Source organism: Pygocentrus nattereri, chromosome 5 (genome assembly GCF_015220715.1).
Source record: "Pygocentrus nattereri isolate fPygNat1 chromosome 5, fPygNat1.pri, whole genome shotgun sequence".
In the NCBI taxonomy this organism is placed as follows: Eukaryota; Metazoa; Chordata; class Actinopteri; order Characiformes; family Serrasalmidae; genus Pygocentrus; species Pygocentrus nattereri.
The window spans coordinates 24,239,401-24,266,777 of NC_051215.1; the positions used below are offsets into that span (position 1 = coordinate 24,239,401).

Here is a 27,377-nt window from a genome sequence, read left to right on the forward strand (position 1 = left end):
TATAACTAGAATTTCTCAAATCAAGAAGTGTGACTTTAAAAGGGATGGTTCACCAAAACATCAAAAGCTACGTTCACATTACCAGGTTGGTAATTAAGTGACACTAAATTACATTTGTGGCCCAGATCTGATGTTTCCAGGGTTATGTGGACACAAACCCCACTTTCAAATGTGGTCCTAGATTGGATACGTATCCGATCGTGGCCATGCAACCTTAATATGATGCTCAGATCGGAATTCTCGTGTTTTTCTGCCCCCTTTCCCAAGTGCGCATGCGCCATCATTCAGCGTTACCATGGCAGCAGCGCCAAACAGACAATAAAGCCTGTAAACTGTGGAAAAGCAGCTCATCTCACCTTTTTCTCCTTCGTCTAGCTCTAATAATGAAGCTGAGAGCTGATCAGTTAATGATCTTCTCAGTGAAGCTGTGTCATTTCAGGACTGTTCACATTAATGACAGATTTGAGTCACTGACCTAAACGAGTGTGAACCATCGTGTCACAGAGATCGGATTTGACCAATGAGGCTTGTAATGTGAACGTAGCCAAATTTACACAAACATACTTAGTTAGCCAAGATATATCTGCTGTCTGCAGTTTGCTTTTGTAGTGTGCTACAAGACTAATGTAGCTAAGAACCAATGGACATCTACAGTACTGCTGGAACAGGATGTCTTACATCAGCACAGGATACCTCATGCTTATTGATCAGCCATATGGAAGAAGAAATCTCATTATAAAGTACAGAGATGGGAGTGGCTAGAAGACTTATGCACTGACACTACTACATAACATTCCTTATGTCTGCAGCTCTCAAATATTTTTATTCTTAAACCCCCTTTGTGGACAGTAAATGCCACCTTCACTCCCTGGTCATTACTTCTATGCTATTACTTACTAGAACATAGTCCACTTTGCTAGCTATTGCTGACCTGCATATACAAGAGACGTGTTGCCATTCTGTGATAATACAGGTAACTCTGGATAGTAGGACCCAATTTTTAAAAGTATACACATAATTAAATGGTTAAGATGTACACAGAGCTGGTCAGAGTGGTTCAATATGAGATGCTCTGTACTAAACAATTCAGAATTGTTCACAGTGGTGCTGATAGGAACCAGACGTCCACCTCTAAAAGCTCCCTCACTGAAAGTTATTACATGAAATGGTTATATAGTAAATATAATGGTTATATTTGTTTTTGTAACTCTTGGTTCCTTCACCACCACTAAAGAAATTTTTGGATAGTAAATAAAATGGCTAAATTCGTGCTCTAGTCATAGCGACCCCTGGTTCCCATCACCACCACTGTAAGAACTTTTTCTATACTAAACTATTTCATATCAAACCACTCTGCATGATTCTGTTTACATCTCAATCACTAAATTATGCAAAAGGTTTTAGAGGTTGGTGGAGTTGCCCTTTAAGTGGGTTGTGAATTGTGACTGGCTTGTACATGATTTTGTTAACATTCAATAATATCTGTCAATCTAATTTAATTTTCAGAATAAAATTAAATATTACTAAGTGGGGATACACCTTCTGAGATTCTTATACTGCCCGACAAACGGGCCCCCAACTTGAGGTGCTCTGCCACACGCAATACGCTCAGCTGCTCACAAGTAGAGAATGTGTCCATGTGCCATCACCAATGTCATCGCTGGTGAATTTAGAGCCAACAGTCAGCAATAGCACCGCATAAAATCTGAGTATTTGTCACTTTAGACATTCACATTTTTGGAGGTTTACACTGGATGGAAGGATAGTTTATACAGGGAGATTCACTCGAAAGAGGCCCCGAATATTCTGTTGTAACTCCCTTTAGGATGAAGCAATCTGAACCAAAAAAAAATACATTACATACCTTCACGTATGCGTAACTGATTTCATTACATGTGATGCTGGAAGTGATCTCCATTTTCTACCAGACAAATGAAGGGGTACAGGGGTACAGCGGTATCTACCCAGAGGTTACCTCATTGCTCCAACGCAGAGGCATCCCGGCTTGTTCAAAGCTATATATTGCTGCTAAGAAAAGCTCATATATCCATTTTTATCTTTTTTTTGGTTTATGGCATAATTTGAAAATGACTGTTGCTCTTTACATTGTGTGTAATCTTCATGATGAATGAAGGAAAGGACCCAAAATGACTTGGAAAAAAGTCTGGTTCATTGACATACATTAACAGTAAAGTTAAAGCTACAATTTTGGACAGAAGGTTTTCTTCCGACATCAGTGAAATACTGAGGAGCACACTGCACGTTGTTTCGCTCAAATTGCTTCGCCCTGGCAAGCGTTATTACAGGTTCTCTTTCAATCGAATCTCCCTGTATTATATCAGATTAATTGTATAGAATATACAAGTACAAATTCTCTAAGCATCCACAACACAAACATCTCCTTTTCCATAAAAAAATGATGGGATATTTGCCTTCTATTAGCCTCGTAGCTCCAGAGCAGAACTAAAGAAGCAAACCTCAGACACCAAACACGTTCTGGCTGACTGATTAGTAAGAAGCAAAGGACAAAACTATAAGTTTGATTTTCTGGTGAACCATCCCTTTAAGGCTATTCTCAATCCACCAAAGTTACCATGTGCCACCAGCAGAGTGTGCTTGTTCCCACAATTTGACCGTTACAGTACATTCAGCCTGCTGCTATGATCACACGTGACATGAGACTTCTCCACAACAATCAGGAACCACTAACATGACCACAGGTCAGCCAGGTTAAAGCTTTATGCAAAAGCAAGACCTCCTCTGGACGGAGCACGTTCAAATGGAGATGTTGCCTTGTTTCTCTGATTAGTGTTAATGATGTCCCATGTCACCTGGATCACACCGGCAGCTCATCACTCCCAACAAGGCAGTCGAGGCATGCTGTAGAAGAGGAGACATTCTAGAGAAGTGTGCAGCTACCAAAAGGGATTTTATTCTTCTTAGTCCTCTGTTTGTTTGGCCGCAGGTTGATGACCTCACGGCCATTGAGATCGCTGGAGTTATGGTTGGGGTGGTTGCCGCTGGTGGTGTTAAAGACACCTGCAGAAGAAAAGGTGGAACAAAAATAGGTAAATAAATAAAACAGTTGGAAATACATGCCATGTACGACACAGTGAAACTTATCACGCAGCTTTAGTTGCTTTAAGCCAGCATAAAACTAAATTATGTTAAGCGTCCTGCAACTCAGCTGAAACTTAGCAGCAACAGCTGTAAATGTCTTAACTTTGTGAAATGACTAGCCAAACAGCACTTACGCATCACTGAATGAGCCAGACATCAAATACAAATAAACCACTACTTAAACGTTCATTTTCAAAACTCAAAGATACAGGAAAGAACCACAGACACAGCTGATCATGACAACTGGAAAATGTTTGCAAAGACAATAAAATGCAAACAGAAATAACATCACAAAAGACGTCACATAGTGATGACACATAATGTGCTAATTTGACTAGTGGAGTAACAATGTGTTTTGTGTTGCTTTAATTGTTTCTGTACTGGTTCATGGAACTTAAGTTGCACAGAAATTATGCTGCATGCAACTAGTTGCCAGTGGTGGACAGTAACTCAGTAACTGTAATTAGTTTCTGTACTTAGTAGTTTTTTCGTGTATCTGTACTGATGTTTTTCCATTTTGGGCGACTTTTAACTTTCACTCCACTACATTTCAAAGTCTAATCTATGACTTTTTCCTCCACTACATTTTGAGAAATCTGTTGTTCCTTTTGGTTTCTGTGTGTATAAAAACGTAACATGTCAAAACGAAAGAAGCGCAAAGTAAAAACACCAATCAGGGCACAGTTTGTTTTGAGCTTGTTTTGACCTGTTGGTCATACCAACCCAGTGCAGCACACAGTTCAACGTCAGCACATAAATAAATCTTAAACTGAAACTTTGCTTGTGTGTAAAAAGTGATTTCAGAGCCACTCGGTTCTCCCTGATGGAAACTGTTTACCTTCAGTGTTTTGTGCTCATGATCATTTTAATAGACGTCAGCATCACTAATTAATGACCTTCTATTAAAAGACTGGTTTACCAAGAGAGACACTGGAGGATTTTCACCTAAAATGAGTTCATGAAGAGAGTCTTGTTATAAAAATGATAACAGGACATCAGAGACATAATTACTCTTTTAGTACTTTTACTTCCGATACTTAAGTACATTTGAAGGCAAATACTTCAGTACTTTTACTCAAGTGAAGGTCTAAAGGGGGGAACTTCTACTTTTACTGGAGGAATATTTTAACTCAAGTACATGGTTTGAGTACTTCGTCCACTACTGCTAGTTGCATGCAAGTTTCACCATGTAACGCCAGCCCTGAATGTTTTATGGTCAGCGGCGTTTTTTAATGCTTGGGATAATTTTAACAAACCAAAACAGTTGTAATGTTTTGACTATATGTGCCAATTTGGTTATTTTATATGAAGAAGCAAGAACCTTTTGTGATGATGAGCAATTATGAAAAACTGATAAACTGGAACAACATTCTATATATGCATATATACATACATACACCACGTTACCAAAAGTATTCGCTTGTCTGCCTTCACACTCACATATGAACTTGAGTGACATCCCATTCTTAATCCATAGGGTTTAAAATGATGTTGGCCCACCCTTTGCAGCTATAACAGCTTCAACTGTTCTGGGAAGGCTTTCCACAAGTGTTGGGAGTGTGTTTATGGGAATTTTTGACCATTCTTCCAGGAGCACATTTATGTTGGATGAGAAGGTCTGGCTCGTAGTCTCCACTCTGTGGTCAGGACTCTGTGCAGGCCAGTCAAGTTCTTCCATACCAAACTCGCTCATCCATGTCTTTACGGACCTTGCTTTGTGCACTGGTGCGCAGTCATGTTGGAACAGGAAGGGGCCGCCCCCGAACCGATCTCACAAAGTTGGGAGCATGAAATTGTCCAAAATCTCTTGGCGTTGAAACATTAAGAGTTCCTTTCACTGGAACTAAGGGGCCGAGCCCAACTCCATAAAAAAAAAACCCCACACCATAATCCCCCTTCCACCAAAATTTACACTTGGCACAATGCAGTCAGGCAAGTACCGTTCTCCTGGTGTCCAGTGACTGAGCTTTACACCACTGCATTCAACGCTTTGCACTGCGCTTGGTGACGTAAGGCTTGGATGCAGCTTTTCGGCCATGGAAACCCATTCCATGAAGCTCTCTATGCTGTTCTTGAGCAAATCTGAAGGCCACATGAAGTTTGGAGGTCTGTAGCAATTGACTCTGCATCCGCTGATCCCGCTCTGTCATTTTACGTGGCCGACCACTTCGTGGCTGAGTTGCTGTCGTTCCCAATCGCTTCCACTTTGTTATAATACCACTGACTGTTGACTATGGAATATTTAGTAGTGAGGAAATTTCACAACTGGACTTGTGGACGGTACCACACTGGAATTCACTGAGCTCCTGAGAGCAACCCATTCTTTCACTAATGCTTGTAGAAGCAGTCTGCAGGCCTAGGGGCTCTGTTTTGTACACCTGTGGCCATGGAAGTGATCGGAACATCTGAATGAAATGATTTGGATGGGTGACTGAATACTTTTGGAAATACAGTTTACACACACACACACACACACACACACACACACACACACACAATATATATATACATACATACATGCATACATATACACACACACACACACATATATTATATACATATACATATATACACACACACACACACACACACACACACACACACATCTGAGTAATCAGATAAAAACTATAATCATAATTAGATTTGACAGAGCAAATATCTTAATAGGACAACAGTTGAGGTATTTTTTGAGATAAATAAGCCTAAATGTGGGCTCACCTATTTTATTGCTTGACGTGTGAACAACTTCTGGATCCTCAGCTGTCTGCTGCTTGAGTCGCTGTAGATATTTTTCTGCTAGATATTTAAAAACTACAAGAAAACAGGATAATTACATGCATCTTGTTTAACAGTAAACAAATCATGGTAATGAACTACTTAGGTATAATACTTTAGGAAAGTTAAATTAGTGGATGAGTCCAGTCTAGCAAATGATGGGTGTGGCTGATTTTCATTACTTTATGTAGGAGTGGACATGATCAAATGTTTGAAGACCGATTAAACAAGAGGAATCGTAAGTTTGCTTTGTTGGAATAAAAACCTGCAGCTACACCAGCTCCCATTTCGGGTTAAACTAGACTCCCCTGAGCTAAAGGCATAAGCCAATCAATAGGAGCTAATAGTGTTTGTAAAGACTAAAAGCTAAAGTTATTTAATATAAAAAGTTCTCTCATTTACCTTTATGGAACCACTGCATACTGTGAGTGAGTATTTGGCTGGGTTTTCGTCTCAAAGCTACTTACCTTCATTGACGTTGAGATCCTCTTTTACAGAAGCTCGATAAAACCTTAATTTCAGCTTCTTGGCGAGACCCTCCGCTTCCTCACTGCCAGTAAGAGTATTAAACACAGTTATTAAGACCAGCATTTCATAAATTACAAGAGGCGGCTGCATCACATTCAATTGCCAATTAACAGACAGTCTTACAGTCATACTTTTTAATCACTGTATCATCCAGTAGGTCGATTTTGTTTTGCACCAGAACAGTGGGAATGTCTCCAACCTCCATCTCCACCTTCTCCCTCCAGCTGCTGATGGCCTCGAAAGACTCTCGGTCAGTGGTGGAGAAGACCAGCACGCAGGCCTGAGCACCTGCAGACACACAAATGTTACCCCTCAACCTACACAGAGCTGTCTTTGTCAGAGTACTGAACAGCACACATGGAGGCAGTCGTGGGCTGGAGGTTAGGGAACCAGCCTTGTCACCGGAAGGTCACCAGTTCGGTCCCCTGAGCCGACAGTACATGACTGAAGTGCCCTTGAGCAAGACACCTGACCCCAACTGCTCCCTTGGCACCGTGGATAAGTGTTTCACTGCAAAGGTAAAATTTCCTTTCCTGGGACTAATAAGGGTCTACTACTACTACTACTACTACTACTACTACTACTACTACTACTACAGTAATTAACTCCAGCAGACACATGCAATGCCATAACAACAACAATAATTAAAAAAGAGACCGCACATCACTTTTTCTTTTCAAATACTGATCTTGATGCCTTCAAGTACTGGCCGATACTAATAGTTCTCAAAAACTACCAAGCTTTAAAAGGTTTTAAGCGCAATCCCATATCTTATTTTTGTCACTTCGCCCCTTGGAACAGAGTTATAAATAAAAAAAAGAGCATTACTTCATTTACAGCTGCTAGTACTGCTGTAAGCGACCCAGTCCATCATCAGTGACAGAGGAGGGTAAAATGCTGGGCTTTAGTTACATTTAGGAACTGGGCCTTAAGATGATAATCTAAAAGTAGGCTATGACGCTGAAATGACTCTGTCACTGTTAACCCCACTACACAGCTAACATCACATCACACAATACAAGTGAGTGCTGTTTCAGGGTAGATTTGTTACAGGATTGGACCACATTCATTCCTGCCCAGGACTTAGAACACTGTAAAAAGTGGCTCATCAGTCCCACCTTAAAAAAAAAAAAAAAAAAAAAAAAAAAAAATTTCATGTAGTAACAAGTAAATTAACTAGTTTTATTCAACAGAAATAAATAGTCTGAATTAATGATTCTTTCAATCAATGTAGTTTTTAAGTTGAATAAAACTAGTTGAATTGCTTCTTACTGCATGAAGTCCTTTTTTGGGTAGATCTGACGAGCCACTTTTTACAGTGTACTAGGTCCTGTGTATCTGCTTCATCTATAATCTCATGTAGCACATTTGATTCAACTCATTAACTAAGTAAACTCTTCATACAGCATGTATACTGTAAAACTGGTAACTTAAAAGTTTACTTCATGTGGTAACAATAAAATGAAATGGTTTTAAATCAACACAAATACTTTAAATAAAATGTCAGCCCACACAAGTTGAATAAAACTACTTTAATATTACTTGTTACTACATGAAGTATTCTTTTTAGGTTGAACTGACAAAGCCTTTAATTACAGTTTAGAGGAGGGAGAACACAAAAATGTGCAGGGCATGGGACTGGGATTCAGAACCCCTGCTTTAATCAACAAAAAAACTACATGCTAATTAACAACTGTGTGCTTCACTATATTTTTCAGCATGTAGTCATCAAATGCTCAGGCTTCACAGTGGAGAAGAACCCCATTCTCTGCTTTAACTCACCTCGGTAGTAGGCTTTAGTGATGGCATCAAACTCCTCCTGACCCGCAGTGTCCCACAACATCAACCTCACATCCTCATCATTTACTCTGAAATACACATAAAACAGGTGATTTAATCAGCAAATATATTATATTTATTAGCGGGGCAAAAAACAGCAGCCTGAGCCCCGACAGCCCACGTCACTGTGAATAATCTAATAATGGAATATTAGAATAATCTAATATAAGTTCCCAAGTAGCGCAACCACCTAAGCGTTGGCTCCATCATCAGGAGATCGTGTGTTCGATCCCTGGTGATGCTACAGCCGTCCATAGCCTGGAGTCCAAGAGAGCACAACTGGCCTCGGTCTCTCTGGGTGGGTAGGATTTTGTTTGCAGGCATGAACACTTCCCTTTTCTCCAGTAGATACTATGATGTATGTGAGCCTCACTGACCACTGTGGTATAACTTTTAACATGTTACTGCATAAATACCATCTTTAAATGGAAGCGCAAGTATTGCTTTGAACATACTACCTTAAATCTACACTGCTTTTGGGAAACTTCCTAAAAAACATTTCACATACAAAACATGTGGCAGCCTAAAGATAATAATAATAATAATAATAATAATAATAATAATAATAATAAAAATAATAAATTTAATTTAAAAGCGCCTTTCTCGACACTCAAGGACACTGTACAAAATGTAGGGTTATAAGAAAGAAAGAAAGAAAAAACCAAAAACAAAAAAAAAACAAAAAAAAAAAAACAGAGTAGGCTCATTTGAACAGGTGAGTTTTAAGACTTGATTTGAAAAGAGGAAAAGAGTCAATGTTACGGATGTCAGGTGGGAGGGAGTTCCAGAGTTTGGGAGCAGAGCGGCTGAAAGCTCTGCACCCCATGGTAGTCAGACGAGCAGAAGGTACAGAGAGATGAATGGAAGAGGAGGATCTGAGCGAGCGAGTAGAAGTTGCGATTTGGAGAAGATTTGACAGATAAGGGGGGGCAAGATTATGTATGGCCTTAAATGTGTGGAGGAGAATTTTGTATTTGATCCTATATTTCACAGGGAGCCAGTGGAGCTGTTGAAGGACAGGTGTAATGTGACGGAATGAAGGAGTTTTAGTGATAATACGGGCAGCTGCATTCTGAACCAGCTGAAGCTTATGGAGGGATTTATGAGGAAGGCCAAAGAGAAGAGAATTACAGTAGTCAATGCGGGATGTAACAAGACTATGAACTAGAATAGATGCAGTATGGGGGGTGAGGGAAGGGCGTAGATGATTCATGTTACGCAGATGGAAATACGCAGACCGGGTTACATTACTAATGTGAGAGCGGAAAGATACAGTTATCTAAGATGACACCCAAGCTCTTAACCTGAGGTGAGGGGGAGACTAATGTACTGTCAATTTGGATAGAGGAAATATCCACTTTTGATAATATGGATTTGGAACAAAATTTCAGTTTTATTACTGTTAAGTTTTAGGAAATTAGAGGTGAACCAGGATTTTATTTCAGATAAACAGTTGGAAAGGGAAGAGGGCGGGAACAAAGTACTTAGTTTACTAGATAGATAGAGCTGGGTGTCATCTGCATAGCAGTGGAAATGGATGTTGAAAGAGCGAAAAATATTGCCAAGGGGCAGAAGGTAAATGATGAAAAGTAGGGGCCCCAGGACAGAGCCCTGGGGTACACCAGAGGAAACAGGGGAAGACTGAGACCTGAAAGATTTGAGTTGAATGAACTGAGTGCGGCCTGAGAGATAGGAATGAAACCAGTCGAGTGCGATATGATTAATGCCAATGGAAGATAGTCTGTTAAGGAGGATAGTATGAGAAATAGTGTCGAAGGCTGCGCTCAGATCTAGAAGAATGAGAATGGAAAATAAACCAGAATCAGCTGCCATGAGAAGGTCATTAGTGATCTTAAGAAGAGCCATTTCTGTGCTATGGAGGGGGCGAAAACCAGACTGGAATTGTTCATAGAGACAATTTTCGGATAGGTAGGAATGAATTTGAGTAGCAATAACTTTTTCAAGTATTTTGGAAATGAAAGGGAGGTTAGAAATCGGGCGAAGGTTATTAAAGTTGTTGGGGTCTGAGCCAGGTTTTTTCAGAATAGGAGTGATAGCAGCCGTTTTGAAGGGCGTAGGAACAATTCCACTAGTGAGTGAGGTATGAATAATGGCAGTTATGAGGGGGAGCAGAGAGGAAAGACCATATTTAACTAAGACTGTAGGGAAAGGATCAAGCTGACATGTAGAAGGTTTTGATTTGCTAATGAGATCAGAAATGACAGATGCATCTGGAAGCTGAAAACAGGAGAGAGACTGACTATGTGAAAGAGGTAGAGAGAAGGAGAGAGGCTGTGGATCAGGACAGATGTTCTGGTGGATTTTATAAATTTTCTCACTAAAAAACGACATTAAAGCATTACAAGTATCAGTTGAGTAAAAGTGGGAAGGTAGGAAGGATTTGGGTTGGAAGAGTTTGTTGACTAGATAGAACAGTGTTTTGGTGTTCCCTTCACTAGAGTTAATTAGACCAGAGTAATAGGAGGATTTAGTTTGAACAATTACATCCTTATACTGCAATATGTGTGTTTTGTGCATTTCTTTGTGGATGGTAAGACCAGATTTTCTATAGAGTCGCTCGAGCTGACGAGCTTTAGCTTTCATTAGCCGTAGTTTAGGGGTATACCAGGGGGCAGAATGAGTGAAGGAAACAGGGCGAGTTTTCACAGGAGCAAGAGAGTTGAGAATATAGGTTAAACTATTGTTATAGTGGTCAACAAGTTCATCAAGCGAAGATGAGCTGTCCAGTTTCAGAATATTGTCCAGGCTGGAGGTGAGGACATCCTTATCAATGTCTTTGATGTTCCTAAATGAGATGAGACGTGATTGCTTGGTTATGGAGAGACATAGTGTAATGTTAAATGAGAGGAGGAAATGATCAGTAACATGAACTTCATCAGCTGCACAATTAGACGGAGTGAGACCGGAACAACAGATTAAGTCCAGTGTATGTCCTTTTATGTGGGTAGGAAAATCGATGTACTGATTAAATCCAAAATTCTCCAGGCAGGATGAGAAGTCTTTGGTGAGAGGGAGATTACTGCAGTCCATGTGGATATTGAAATCCCCCAGCAATATTACATTAGGTGAGAGAGTAGATAAATGAGTGAGTAGAGAGGCAAAATCAGTTAGGAAGTCATTATGTGGCTTAGGAGGACGGTAGACTGTAGCGATGATGGTAGGAGAGGGTCCAGGCACTTCACATGCTAAACATTCCAGAGAACTGAAAGCAGGCACAGATACAGGGAGGACTGTAGTGTGAAGTACAGTATTGCGAGACCTCCTCCGCGACCTACTCCACGGGGTTGACAAACGTAAACAAACCCAGGAGGAGTGGAGTCGTTGAGTTGTGAAAAGTCGTTAGGTTGTTGCCAGGTTTCAGATAGACAGAGAAAGTCAAGCTTGCGCTCAGTGAGGAGATCTTGAATGAGATGTCCCTTGTTTGTGAGTGAGCGGATGTTGAGAAGACCGAAGTTGACGGTAGTGTAGTGGTGTTTGGCCGTAGCATTAGCTGATCTGGCTAAGCTAGCAAGCACGCTGTGGTTAACACGCCGGCCGGTATTCCTGCGAGGGCGACAGGTGGTGGACCAGAATGATGGAATTTCAGTAGAACTATTTTCAACACGGAAAATCCGGCGAGACCCACGATGAATGTATCTTGGGCGAGGCAGAAAAGCAATGTCCGGGTGAAAATGCAGCACTGCTGACGGAGGCTCATACCGGAGATAACGCAGCCGGAGAAGTTCAGCAGCGGTGTATTGGAACTGACCTGTCGCAGGTTCGCAGAAGAGCGACAGGACAATCCAAACAATCGCAAACCAGGCAAACAACTGGCTCGCCCACATTGTAGAGCACCAGATAGATACCGTGTTGATGAGACGACACTAAATTCCCAAACTTTGTTGAACATAGAGAGACAAGTCCACCGATAGTGGAGAGTATATGCACCAAAAAGTATCGCAAAGGGAAAGAAAAGCAACCAAAGAAAAACAAAACACCGGCGAGTAGCGGCAGCCAAACACGCACAGCGTACACTCAGACCGGAAGCAAAAGTCAAAAGTCTCAGATGTGAGTGAAGCTGTGATATGTGAAGCTGTGGGGTCTTATAGGTCAGGGGGGAGGTGCTACAATAGCCTCCGGAGACAAAATCAGATAAATAGAATTATTAGAAGTCTTTCTGCTTCTGCTGTGCGTGTCGTAATATTCACTGAGGCAAAATAGAGACATTTTGTAATTACACTAAATCTGGATGGGCTTGGAATGATTGGCAATCAGTGGAATCTATAATAGGTTTATATGCCTGTGGATCTGGGGCCGTATTACAGAAATCTTAAGATCTGACAGGTCATGTTTGTTACCTAGTGTGGACAAGGGGGCATGGCCGGGCATCGAATGCGGGACAGAGAAGCCGGTCAGGCTGAACCAGCAGGCATCAGTAGCTGATGATGCTCACTTGTGCCTTGTTTCTGCCAGCCTACTTATATACATCTCTTCCTTCAGTAGACGGCAGAGCCCAGAGAAAGAAGGAGACCCCGTGAAGGTGCAAGAGCAGAAGCTCTCCGAACCGACGAGCTGAGCGAAGAGAAAGTGGACTGAAAAGTCCCCCACGACTCAGGCCTTATTTTTGCAGGCTGAAAAGCCAAGTGTTATTTTGTTTCAAAATAAAATAAAGCTCTCTGCCTTCACCCCCTGCCCCCGGTGCCTTTCCTTCCCCTCACCGTTCAGATCCATTACACCTAGCAACCAACCATCCGCGCAGAGCTGAAACAAACGTAATGGTAAAAACAAAACAAACAAACAAAAAAAAAAAAACTAATACTAGCTACCGTTACTACTGCAAAAAGTCAAACAAAAATAAAGCGCTATATATGTAAAGTTATGAATACTGTGAGAGCGCACCCTGCTGTTTATCAGAGCATCGCTGCTCTCCAGTTTATTTTCCCAAACACTTTAGCTGAGCACATGTTATTTATCCTAATAAACAGACACACGTTCAGCTTTCAATATTTTCTCTGATGAGTTTTCATCAACATTAACACCTGAAAGTAATAAGAGGGGTCGGTGGAGTTCGTGTGGAGTTTTTGGATGGATGGATGGAGGGAAATTGCAGTCTTTCAGTAGCAAGACATACAGTACTGTGCGAAGGTTTTAGGCCTCTAAGCAAATTTTTAAACAATTTATCCCAGCAGTGAGTTTATCACAATATACACAAGAATAAAGTCACATTCATAATTCAAATAAACATAAAACAATAAAAAATAAGAATTTCTTGGGTACATATTTTCCCATGACACCTTCACAGCCACCACAGAGACCTGTTAATATCATCAATTACATCATAAGCAAAATTTAATGATTAATGATTAAATTAATTTAATTTGGTCAAACCAGGAGTTGCTTTTTAACTACATATAATACTGGGCCTCCTCGAGGAGAGGTTTGAAAATGGTTAAACAAACACACTAACATCACTATTTATTATTTATATGATTATATACATATAATCATTATTAATTAATATGCTATAATATTTGAATAAACAAAATTTAAACACAAATAAGCACATCCTACAAATAAACAGATTTTGAAAATCTGTCTTGGGTGCCTAAGACTTTCACACAGTACTGTATAATTACACAAACTTACATAAACTATGCAGAGAAATACAAAATAGAAATAAATCTACACAAAAGTTGAAGTACAAGAGTATTAAAATAAAGTATAAAAGTATATCTGTTTACATTTTTACATGACATATGGGACAGATTCGCTGTGTTTACAAGACAGCAGGCACTGAGTGGTATGAGGTAGTCTAACAGCATAATATATATTATAAATATTATAGACGTATATATGTACATATTATAGACAACTAACTCGGAGTTGCATCAAAATTGTAGTGTAAAGTGCATAGTGAAAAGTGTCTATTGCACAGTGTGTATTAACTGAAGAGGAGATACAGTGATGTGGCTCAGCTCAGTTCAGATACCAGGAGATCATTACCTTCTCTGCAGTAAACACTGTTAGAAAAAACCCTCATAAATCAAAGCACTGTTTCCAGGGTGGTTAAATGTAACATCATTATGCCAGTTATAGTGAACTGTGCTGTCTGTCACTGCATAAAATGATAGCAACAGATGGTTAAGCAGAAGTTAAGACTCCTCGGGGGTTTATAAACCAGTATTTAGGAGATTTAGTCTAGTTAGGATGTTTCTATAATACTGTTTTCTTTTCTGGAGTTAATGATAAGATTATGAACTTAAGAACTGTTGTTCTGTAAGAGCTTCTGTCCTAAATTCAGTCCTAACTAAAGTGGTCATACTGATTAAACAGATAAGACTTCAGACTTAATGTTTCTACAACACTTCCTAATGCAGGGTTTTAAGGCCCAAATCCTACATTTTTCCACTTATAACACTTGTGTAGTTTTTTTGTACCAAAAACAGTCATAATTCATTTTAACATTTTGACTATTTTCCAACATCTATTTATCCCTTAACGTTACACTCTGTTCTGATAGGTTGCCCTGTATAGTCCCACTTTCAGGAAGCAGTCGAGGCTGAAACATGTCTTATAACTTTGTTCAGGAACACAGTTTTGATGTTTCTCTGAGGAGCTTGAAACTTGTGTCTCGCAAGTCTTCAAGTCTGTTTAGTCACTGATGTTTTATGAGTAAATAATTTAAAGAAGTTAATTTGCCATAAATGTTTTCATGTGCATATCGCTGTTGTCGAAACAAAACCTTGTATCTCTGTTTTTGTTGTTTTTAAATTTTTGACCTAATTTAAAAGTACCTGTTGCCCTATACATTGTGTTTCATGATGAATGGACCAAAAGAAACGGCAAACCAAAAGTTCCACTGACTTATATTAAAAGCAGGTTTTTTCCTTCTCCTGTAAAGTTACCATTTTGGATGAGGTTTTGTTCCGACAGCAGTGATATATAAGTAAAAATAAAGATGAAACATCCTCTACAGGGAACACAAATGTCTTTTTTCTGCTGAATTTACTGCACATTTCTAAACTTAACCCCTTAAATAGTCAGGGTCACCAGTGGGGCCCAAAGTATAACACAAAGAATTAAACACTTCTATAATATAAGAATAGCTCAACCAGTTTGAACTGAAGTATCTGTGGTTACTGAATAAGAAGCCTTAGTATGTAATAAAACTGGGATTTTAAAGGGTTAAATATGCCATTTTCTGCACAAATATGTTTCAGGATGTGTTAACAACAAATCAACATGTCATTTAACTAACAAGTATTCAAACTTGTGCCTTTATTTACTACACTAAATCACTCAATGACTTACAGCAACCAGTTCTTTTCTCTTTGTTACAGTCACATTTATCACCTTAGTTCGCCTAGTATTACTTTTCATCCTCTCTACTTGTCAGAAAAGACGTGCCCCCCTGGCAATATTACAATAGACCCATATGTATCCAAAGCTACCCAAATAGCAGCACAGACTGGAAACCCAAGCATTCAATGAGTAATGAGGGGTGCAAAGCATCCATAAAATCCATAAAAACCCATAAAATCCCAGAGGAGAGAAATATTCTAAATGAGCTCTCCTTTTGATCAGATGTACTTCTCCCAGACACAATTAAGGCCAGTGTGAAATCAGAGTGAGACTGTTTATTAAAATGTGGCTCCTGAGAAATAAAACTCAAAACTACAGGCTTACAATTTACTGCTGAAAGCCAAAAATATTAGATGCTCTTTGAATTTTTTTTATTTTATAAAAACTCATTTTACAGAGCTGATCACAAAAGAGACGCCATCTGAGATCCAGCTTATAGCTCAGATTTGTGGAAAAATGGGTCGACTTTCAGCAGAAAAAAAAAAGAAAAAAAAGTTCAACTTCTTTTATTATACAGTTTTAAAACTGGGGGTTTAGGAGAAACATTATTTTAATAACTCCTTTCTGAAATCATAAATATAATATTGAGATCTGATTTATTTCTCTGAGACAATCTTAAAAAACAAGAGTGAGTGCACAGAAAGATACTTACACTATTTGCCTTTCCAGGAAATCGACACCAATGGTCTTTTTGTAGTCCTTGGTGAAAATGCCCTTGCAGTATCTTTGGATCATGCTCGACTTTCCTACAGCGCCGTTGCCCACGACCACCACCTTGATGGCCACTTCCATATCCTCTTCCAGCATGGCTGCAATCTGAGCAGGAAAGCCTGCAACTTCGTGCTCCCTTTGACTTGGATTAGAGTCGGGTCACTCGAGATCTTGCCTGTGTTTGTTAAAAATAAATAAATAAAAGTCTGTAAGTGCTCCAGCAGACAAGAATACAACACAGACTGGCACACAGAAAAGGAAGGTTGAAGGAGTGTTTAAAAAAAAAAAAAAATCTTCAAATTTAACGATTTCTCTCTACAAACGAAGATCAGAATCAGTACTGAATGAGCGCCGCGATGAAAAGGAAAAATTATGCAAGCTGATGTCCTGAGTCCTCAGATATTTAGGGTGAGCCATTCCCTGTATAACTGTTCTTTCCACCGAGGGACCCAGCTGTCTGCCCACATGAGGGGTGTAGGCCACATGGCATGGTTACATGGTTTCTACTGCTGAGTTCATATTCCAGACAATTCTGATGCCTCGAGATGGGCATTTGGAGAACATGGGGTAACTACAAAAAAGGACGTCATCTAACAGCCCAAAAAGATTTTGATGTAACCTGTAAACATTACTGTACACTGTCAGAAATGAAGGTTCTGTTCAAGTAAATTTTTCCTTCACCAAGGTACAAACTATGTAAATGTTCCCTCAAAGATACAGAAGTGGTTTTAAGATCTGATTGTGAACTTTAAGTACATTTCCCAAGGTGAAAAGTTTGTATTTATGCCTTTTCATAAGCGAATGTCTTCATTGAAATGATATTTTCTCCACACACTCCGTCTCGCCTCCAGGCGTTTTTATTTTATTGCTTTGCTTTAAAACATTCAGTTATGAAAAAGGTACAAATTCTAACTTTTCACCTGGAAACACTGATTTAAGGTTTACAAGCAGACCTTAAAACCACTGCTGTACCTTTCAGGAAACATTTACATTGTTTGTATCTTTATGAATGAAAAATGTACCTGCGCAGAACCTTTACTTCTGACAGTGTTCCCATGTTACCACGCGATGTTTGTAATGTTTATGACTGATTCAGACAAGATAAGCAATCTCAGGATAGATAACAGAAATGGTTGTGGTTACTTGATTTACACAGTGCTGTCAAAATATTAAATTTAGCCATTACCTCTTTTACCATAACCATCAACCTAGCTTTCTTAAAGGGTCATTTTCAAAATTTTTGCATAATTAAATCAAACAAAATCATTCAGAGTGGTTTGATGTGATACACTCTGGTCCAGTGATGCACTCTGGTCCAATGAAATGTACAGGCTTAAAACTGTTCACAACAGTGATGAAGTTGTTATAAATATAAAAAGTTTTGAGATACTTTGTCATAAAACAAATACAATTTTACATACATACATATATACATACACTCACAGGCCACTTTATTAGTTACACCTTGCTAGTAAAAGGTTGGACCCCCTTTTGCCTTCAGAACTGCCTTAATTCTTCATGGCAGACTTTCAACAAGGTGTTGGAAACATTCCTTAGAGATTTTGTTTGGTTATTTGAGTTACTGTTGCCTTTCTATCATCTGGAACCAGTCTGCCCATTCTCCTCTGACCTCTCACATCAACAAGGCATTTTTGTCCACACCTCTGCCGCTCACTGGATATTTCCTCTTTTTTGGACCGTATAATAAAGTGGCCGGTGAGTGTACATACATACATATGTACACACACACACACACACACACACACACACACACACACACACACACACATATATATCATGGTGATATTACTGCAATTGTAAATTGTGAATTATACTTTCTACAATTTCAAGTTCAGGCCTGTTTTTTGGTCAAGAAGACCAGAATATCCACCTTTTCTGGCTTGAGGTTTAACACCTGAATGTAGTGGGCCAGACAGCCAGTAAGCTGTTGTTGTGATGTCACAACACATGAAGGTTTGGTTGCTTGCGATTGGTCTAACTCAACTACACACAGGTCACAAGCTCTGTGTGATTACGTTAAATTTCCCCACTTAAAACTTGTAAACTTAAAAAAATGTTGGCTGTAATTACAAATTACAAATTCTTGCAATTTGGAAACTGCACAATAAATCACAAAAATTGTGATTACAATATAAAAAATCTGGTCTGTAGAACACTTTTTTGATTTTGGACAAGGAAGAGACGAGAAAGACAAAAAATAAAGAAATAAATGAATAAATTTCATATACTGTAGAAAATGGAAATAAAATGGAAAATCACTTTAAAATATTACAAAAGCTAATTTCACTCCAGACTGTGATAAAATTAGGTACAAATGTCCGTTGAATTCTCACTGTCCAGAAAAAAAACAGGACACGATGTAACCCAAGAGAGACATGCGGACACTAGAGAGACACTGCTTGCATATTAGGTTACATTACAGAGGCCTCTAGACTTTCGTCTCTTAGAAAAGGTAACTAAATACAGCAAAGTACCTGACGCAACGACGGTACCCACAGGGCCACTTCACCAGAGAGCAGAGGTAGACACAAGTCACGCTGGAACTCCTGTTGACTGCTGAAACTCCTCAGGGACTTTAAAAAGAAAACCCCAAAAATCAATACCTTAAAGAGCAACATGTATATATTTCAGTCAATCACTCAACCGGTATTTAAACCCTAATTTACAATGTAAGCATACTAAAACAAAAAAACAGGGACTGAGAAATTATCATTACTATTACATAATACTAATATATTATTAATAATTCTATAATAAAAACAACAATAATAATAATAATAATAATAATAATTGAAAAAATAAATTAAAACTAATAATTATCATTGTAGTAAATAATAATTAAAAAATTAAGTAATAAACCAATTAAATTACTGCAAAATAGTAAGTTTAATAAAAAAAATAAGGATAAATAAAAAACATAATGTGTGTTGGTTGGTGTAGTGTAGTGGGTAACACCTCTGCCTTCTATGCTGTAGACTGGGGTTCAGTCCCCCGCCTGGTTAAGCACCCTACACTATACCAATAAGAGTCCTTGGGCAAGACTCCTAACACCACCTTCATCTACCTGTATAAAAATGCTCAAATTGTAAGTCACTCTAAATGTAAATGATTAATGAAATAAACTAAAACAAGAGTTTATATTCAAATCAATAAAAATGTAAAAAAAAATATTAAATACATAAAAATGAAAGCATGACCATTCAAGTTCAGCCATCATGACACTTTCACTGTGCACTTTACACTGTAATATTACTGCAACTCCTAGTAACGTCTATAATAATTGTGCTTTTGGTTTACCTCACACCACTCACTGCCTGCTATCATGTAAATATAACAAATCTGAGTCACCCACTGTGTAAATATACAAATAGATCTATTTTACTTCTACACTTAACTTACGTCTATTTTTTATTTCTGTTTTTTATTTTCTGCATAGTATATCACCGCTTTTGGAAGAAAACCTTGTTTCTCTATTTGTCATTTTTTTACTTAATTTAAAAACTCCTGTTGTCCCTAACAATGTGTGTACATTTCGTGATGAATGGACCAAAAGAAATGGCCCAAAACAACTTGGGAAAAATTCTGGTTCCACTGAATTGCATTAAAAGTAAAACAGGTTTTGTCCTTCTACTGTAAAGTTACCATTTTGGAGATATGGGGTTTATGTGAAATTATATGTTTCGCTACTGAAACAATGCAATTTCCGTTCAGGATCAATACAGTTCTATCCATCTATAAACAACAAAAAATGCTAAACAATGGCTGCATCAATGATTACGTCAAGTTTCACAAAGGAAGCCCTTCCTGTTTTTCAGCAAATACAGGTAAAAGGATATTAAATACTACTCCACCATGTCCAGGATCACATGAAACCAATGTGGCAAACAAGACCTGTCAATATACAGCGAATATCACCAGGATACAAAATGGTAAAACAAATCTGCTTAGTAGCCGAGGCGACCCTGTGCTGACGTCTACAGTATTATACAATATATTATGTTTTGCAGCTTAGCTGCAGCTTTTCATAAGTAACAACAGTCCCTCTGCTATGGTTAAGGGCTTTGCTCATTAGTAATCATCAGGGGCTGATTCTAAAACCCAAGTTCTCTCCAAGGTCCATCCTTCAAGTTTCCAACATGCAGAAGTACAAGCAAGGACTGGAACACCAGTAAAATGCCCCAAAGACTTCAGCAGTGTTTTATAACTGGCTGCCCATTGGAACCGCTTTAACTGCTGGGCTACAGTCTGTGACTGCAGAACTACAAAGTGCATACAGTAAGTGGAGCTGATAAAATGGACAATGAGCGTAGAAACAAGGAGGTCATTGTGTGTGTGTGTGTGTGTGTGTGTGTGTGTGTGTGTGTGTGTGTGTGTGTGTGTGTGTGTGTGTGTGTGTGTGTGTGCCTGATGTGTGTTCAGTTATGAATTAGAATCTTTGATTCCTCGTTTTGTGATTATTAGGCCTAATTTAATCTGTTTTCCACTTATGTTTTTATGACTTACAGTGACGTTACCAACCCACTTCAAACGTTTGCCTCCTCCTCAGGACAGACCCATGGACCGCTAGAGGGTGTTTCTCAGCCCACTAGTTGAGAAACCCTGGTGTACAGTATATACTGGGACAGTATGGAGCAACTCAGATTTCTTTACAGCGGTAGTGATATAAACCAGACGACCCCTGGTTTCTATCACTACCACTGTAAAGAAATCTGAGTTACTCCATACTGTCCCAGTATATCGAAAGGTTTGCCTATATTTACTAAGTGTATCGATGTCTCTCTTTTCTTGTTACTGTTTGCTTAAAATTTGCCTACAGTTCTCAGTGTTTTCCACCAATCCTTGAGGGACAGTTCAGCACAGATTGAATGGCCTGTCTTATTTTTCATACAGGTGATCTGTAAATGTTCCTTCTTTATTTATTTATTGTATATGTGTGTGTGTTGCATGCACGTCTAGCAGCCCTGCTACTTTGCAGCTACAGAAAAGTCCCCGTCCCCCCCATTTTCAAAACTGTCAAATCATTGGAGTAAATGTTTATTTAGATATAAAGTATGTAAATTAATGTTTTAGGGATTCATGTAATGGCTGAAGAATCCAAACCCTCACTGTACCAGGGGAACCAGCCTGCTGTCTGGAAAAGTGAAGTTTATTCGTTTGTGCACAGGTACCAGACACCCAGCCAGGCCATAAGACATTGGACTGACAGCAAGATCAGACCCAGCTTATACAGGACAAGTACCTGGTGTGACAAACTTGACCAAGTAGGGGTAAACACAAAACAGGCAACCTAAAATTCAACTTCAGCACATTCACACAGTACAGAATGGATAACACAGAACATTTCACAACAATGAATTCCTTCATTCCCCCCTTAGAACTTACACTATATTTCCAAAAGTATTCGGTCACCCATCCCAATCATTGAATTCAGGTGTTCCAATCACTTCCATGGCCACAGGTGTATAAAACCAAGCCCCTAGGCCTACAGACTGCTTCTATCAAAACAACTCAAATCAAATCAAATTTATTTGTATAGCACTTTTTACAACGGATGTTGTCACAAAGCAGCTTTACAGAATTTCGGAAAAGACAAAGTTTCAACAGGACTGTAAGAATGTACAGAAAGTCCCTGGTGGGCAAGCCAGGGGCAACAGTGGCAAGGAAAAACTCCCTCAGAACTGAGGAAGAAACCTGGGGAGGAACCAGGCTCACCAGGGGGGACGCATCCTCCTCTGGCCAAACTACCTACAAGTGATTATATTCTACAAACATTAGTGAAAGAATGGGTCGCTCTCAGGAGCTCAGTGAATTCCAGCGTGGTGCCGTGATCGGACGCCACCTGTGCAACAAGTCCAGTCATGAAATTTCCTCATTACTACTAAATATTCCACAGTCAACTGTCAGTGGTATTATAACAACGTGGAAGCGATTGGGAACGACAGCAACTCAGCCACGAAGTGCTCAGCCACGTAAAATGACAGAGCGGGGTCAGCGGATGCTGAGGCGCATAGTACGCAGAGGTCGGCAACTTTCTGCAGAGTCAATCACTACAGACCTCCAAACTTCATGTGGCCTTGAGATCAGCTCAAGAACAGTGTAGAGAACATCATGGAATGGGTTTCTATGGCTGAGCAGCTGCATCCAAGCCTTACATCACCAAGCGCAATGCAAAGCGTGGAATGCAGTGGTGTAAAGCGCCGCCACTGGACTCTAGAGCAGTGAAGACGTGTTGTCTGGAGTGATGAATCACGTTTCTCTGTCTGGCAATCTGATGGACGAGTCTGAGTTTGGCAGTTGTCAGGAGAACGGTCCTTGTCTGACTTCATTGTGCCAAGTGTAAAGTTTGGTGGAGGAGGCATTATGGTGTGGGGGTGTTTTTCAGGATTTGGGCTCGGCCCTTTAGTGCCAGTGAGAGGAACTTGGTGCTTCAGCACCAAGAGATTTTGGACAATTTTGTGCTCCCAACTTTGTGGGAACAGTTTGGGGACGACCCCTTCCTGTCCCAACATGACTGCACACCAGTGCACAAAGCAGGGTCCATAAAGACATGGATGAGCGAGTTTGGTGTGAAAGAACTTGACTGGCCTGCACAGAGTCCTGACCTCAACCCGACAGAACACCTTTGGGATGAATTAGAGCGGAGACTGCGAGCCAGGCCTTCTTGTCCAACATCAGTGTCTGACCTCACAAATGCGCTTCTGGAAGAATGGTCAAAAATTCCCATAAACACACTCCTAACCCTTGCGGAAAACCTTCCCAGAAGAGTGGAAGCTCTTATAGCTGCAAAGGGCGGGCCGACATCATATTAAGTGATTAAGTGATTAAGTGATACTTTTTTGATCCCACAACCGGGGAAATTCCACCTCCGCATGTAACCCATCCGTGAAGTGAAACACCACATACACACCAGTGAACACACACACTAGGGGGCGGTGAGCACACTAGCCCGGAGCGGTGGGCAGCCCTATCCACGGCGCCCGGGGAGCAATTGGGGGTTAGGTGTCTTGCTCAAGGACACCTCAGTCATGGACTGTCGGCCCTGGGGATCGAACCGGCAACCTTCCGGTCACAAGGCCAGATCCCTAACCTCCAGCCCACGACTGCCCCCTTTAAACCCTATGGATTAAGAACGGGAACTCACTCAAGTTCATATATGTGTAAAGTCAGACGACCAAATACTTTTAGAAACAAAGTGTACTATAAAATGTATGTTCTTGCAATGTAATCAATCTATCCTTTCCTTTTTCAGAGAAACATGGCAAGTATTTACATCTTTCTTCACATCCTAAAGACGAGCTTTTCCCTTCAGTCCACATACAGGCAAATTGGGGAAATGAAGTGTTTCCATGGTTATAAGGAATGCCTATGCCTACGGTGGAGTTAAGATACATATTCTGCTGTTTTGAGTTGAATATTCTAACACATCTTTGCAATGTTATTTATTTGAGTAAAAATAAAAGTAGCTTTCCACAAAAACAACTAGCAGAAGTACAAAAAAGCTCAAAAATGACTAATGTACTGAATAAGTTAAAGGGGAATTCCACTGATTTTTCAACAAGTCTGTATAATTCAGTGGATGAGATGTAAACCCAAGTCATTCAGAGTGGTTTGGTGTGAAATGGTTCGCTGTAATTTGCTAACTAGTTTCTTTACAGTGGTGGTGATAGGAACCAGGGGTCACAATGTCTACAACACAAATATTGCCATGTTATTTACTGTCCTAAAACCACCAGTGTTCTCTGAGAATTTGTATGTGACATATTTACATAAGTGTAAAACAGTTATAAATTCAAAAACACTTATTTTTAGGGACTATTCTGCTTTACAGTGCCCTGCTTGAACCTGTCCAGCATGACAGTATGTAAAAAGTTTTAGGCCCAATCATAAAATGAATGTCTCAAATTCTTCGTTTGGTCTACGTCTGGTTCCTATCACCACCACTGTGAGCAATTCTGACTTCAGCAAGTTTCTCTAGAATGGAGGCTTTAACACCAATCCACACTGAATATCTCTGTTTACATCTTAACCACTTAATTATGGAAATTTTGAAGGAAAAAAAAAAAAGTGCAATCCCACTTTAAGGGCTAAATGGCCAATTTTTCCAGACTCCTTTGCTCCTTCTCACTGGGGAACTTCATTTCAGTGCATGTGTCACTCATACGCCTGAGGGAGGTATATTAAATCACAGTGGTCCGTAAGTTTGAACAGGTGCTGATGAGGTGTGTCTAAAAGGCACTACACTCCGGACACGCCACTAAGCAACATGTAACCAAGGAAGTCCGCATGGTCTGTGACATGGGGGATGGGGAATGACTATCTGAACGCTGAAAGCTGAGCTCAGCAATGAAGATTAAACTACATCAGAAGTACTAAAGAGCGTTTGTGCGTTTGCATTTTGTAAAGAAACTGATATCTTAAGTCAAATGAAAATGTCTGAACACGAGTAAGGCTACAAATAAGCCTCTGGTAGGTTTTCTACAGAAATGGCACTGAAGTGATAGACCTACTTCAAAATCTAGGTCTCCTGACCCGATACGGGAAAGTACTCAATTGATACTGCATTACAATCTAGAAAGGGAAAGTTTGTGAGCAAACTTTAACACTTTAACTTTAGCCAAATAATTGCATTAAAACATCAAAATGTATGTGTATTGTGTTGGGTATGCTGAGTGTGTGCTGTGTGGAGTGTGTTGCATGTGTGTGCGGTGTGGGGTGTGTGAAGTGTGGTGTGTGGGGGGGTGTATGTTAATTGTGTGTGGTGTGTTGAGTGCGTGGAGTGTGTGTGTGGTGTTTGTTAATTGTGTGTGATGTGTTGAGTGTGTGGTGTGTGTTAATTGTGTGTGGTGTGTTGAGTGTGTGGAGTGTGTTAATTGTGTGTGGGGTGTGTTAATTGTGTGTAGTGTGTGGTGTGCGTTAATTGTGTGTGGTGTGGAGTGTGTGGTGTGCGTTAATTGTGTGTGGTGTGGAGTGTGTGTGCTCTGTGTTAATTGTGTGGTGTGGGATGTGTGTGTGGTGTGTGTATATTGTGTGGTGTGTGTGGTGTGTTAACTGTGTGTCTGTGTGTGCGTGTGTGTTGAGAGTGGAGTGTGTGGAGTGTGTGCTGTGTGTTAATTGTGTGTGGTATGGGGTGTGCTGAGAGTGGGGTGTGTGGAGTGTGTGTGCTGTGTGTTAATTGTGTGTGGTATGGGATGTGTTGAGAGTGTGGGGTGTGTGTGGTATGGGATGTGTTGAGAGTGTGGGGTGTGTGTGGTATGGGATGTGTTGAGAGTGTGGGGTGTGTGTGGAGTGGAGTGTGTTTCTACATTCTCATAGAAACTAGATCTATAAAAAAGAAAGATAAATTAGTGATTTAGTTCTGTACAAAGTAAAAAAAATCACATTCATTAAACAAAGTGGCGTAATTTAACCCAGGGTTCATTTTCATAACAGCCTAACTACATTGACTGTATTACAAGGGAACTCCACCAATTTTTCTAAATTTCTGCTTGAATCAACGTCAGACGTAAACGGAGTCATTCAGAGTGGTTTGGTGTGAAATGGCTGACTGTAAAGCCTCAGATGTCTTTACAGTGGTGGTGACAGGAACCACAGGTATCCATGACAACACTAATATAGCCATTTTATCTAATATTCATAACCACCAGTGAACCTACACACGTCTTCTGAGATTTTTGTTTTTAGTTTTTATATGTAATGCTAATGTTGATGATGGTAAAACAAACATACATTTCCTTTGGAAGGACTATGTTACCTTAGAACACCCTTCATGCATCCATAAACTGATTAAAATACGTGTAAACCCAATAAAACATCATAAAACTACTGCAAATCAGTGTCTCTGATATTAGCCTGAATATTTATAACCATTTTCTCTAACAACTTTCTTTAGAGGCGGACGTCTGGTTCCTATCACCGCCACTGAACAGTTCTTACTCGGTAAGTTTCTCTAGAACAGACCATTTCACACCAAACCACTCTGAATGACTTTGTTTACATTTCAATCGCTTGATTTAGCAGAAAATTCGAAAAATTCGGTGGAGTTCCCCTTTACGTTTTCCATGAATAAGAACGCTGGAACGACACAAAGAATTGGCTGAATTTGTAATTATCTCTGCGCAACGCCCCGATTATTGTTTTGTATGTGTCTGTATGAGATTTCTTACCTGTATTAATGTGTAAAACTAAAACTGGTTCAATTAGTGAGAAACGTACCCCGCGTCAGTTGCCGTTAGCAGCAGAGGCCACTGTTTACAGTGCTGAGAGTGTTAACTAGCTAACCTAGCTCCGTTAGCTACCGATCCAAAGGGAAAACCTTACCGCTATCCTGGCTTTCTGTCTGACTTTAAGCTCTCCAGCATGGCTCTGTATTAAAGTAATGTGGTTTATTCACTTGATAGCAACACGTACATAATATCTAGCCGAATGGGAACGGCTACGGAGGAAGAAATAATACCAAAATACCGCATTTATCCTCGTAACGTTACTGACTTACCTGCATTCGCGGTCACTGAACTGCTTCTTTAGCTGCAGCTACATTCTTGAGTTTTGCTGAACCGCCTTAAGAGTCTTCGTAGATAAAGTTAACGTTGAAGGGCTTCGGCGTCTCGGTGTGAAATCTCTGCCGGTGAAATCTGAAGTTAAATCCCTCCAGCTGTAGCTGTAGATGTGGCACAACTGCTGCTTCTGCTAACCACAAACGGCGCAGTGAGGCGGAGAGGGGCGGCAGCTCCCTCCGCTAGCGCTGCTCCAGCTAACATTAGCTTCTGACAGCGCAGCCTCACGGTGCCAAAGCTGCGTTAGTTTAGTTCAATAAAATAATAATAATAATAATAATAACAGAGCTGTGAACACTCAACGTTAAGTATTTCAAAGCTTCTTATCATCAGTTTGTTTTCCCTGCTTGTGACGGTTCAAACGATTCAAAGTGAATTCAGACGCAGAAAAAAATACTTTTCTTTAAAAAATAAAAGTCTTCCGTTCCCGACTGTCTGAAAAGAAAATATGTAGTGTGTAAAAAAAAA

At 39.9% G+C, this 27,377-nt stretch overlaps 1 protein-coding gene across 1 annotated transcript; it reads right to left on the reverse strand.

Moving 5' to 3' along the window:
• Window positions 1-419: 419 nt before the first annotated feature.
• rab23 (RAB23, member RAS oncogene family) lies at window positions 420-27,269 on the reverse strand. Its single transcript, XM_017694120.2, has 8 exons — window positions 26,849-27,269; window positions 18,831-18,929; window positions 16,277-16,510; window positions 8,206-8,291; window positions 6,555-6,711; window positions 6,363-6,445; window positions 5,839-5,931; window positions 420-3,039 (listed from the first exon to the last, which is right to left on the reverse strand). Exons 3-8 carry the CDS (start codon window positions 16,429-16,431, stop codon window positions 2,900-2,902), a joined length of 714 nt encoding a protein of 237 aa, XP_017549609.1. The 5' UTR covers window positions 16,432-16,510; window positions 18,831-18,929; window positions 26,849-27,269; the 3' UTR covers window positions 420-2,899.
• Between the last annotated feature and the right edge of the window lie 108 nt (window positions 27,270-27,377).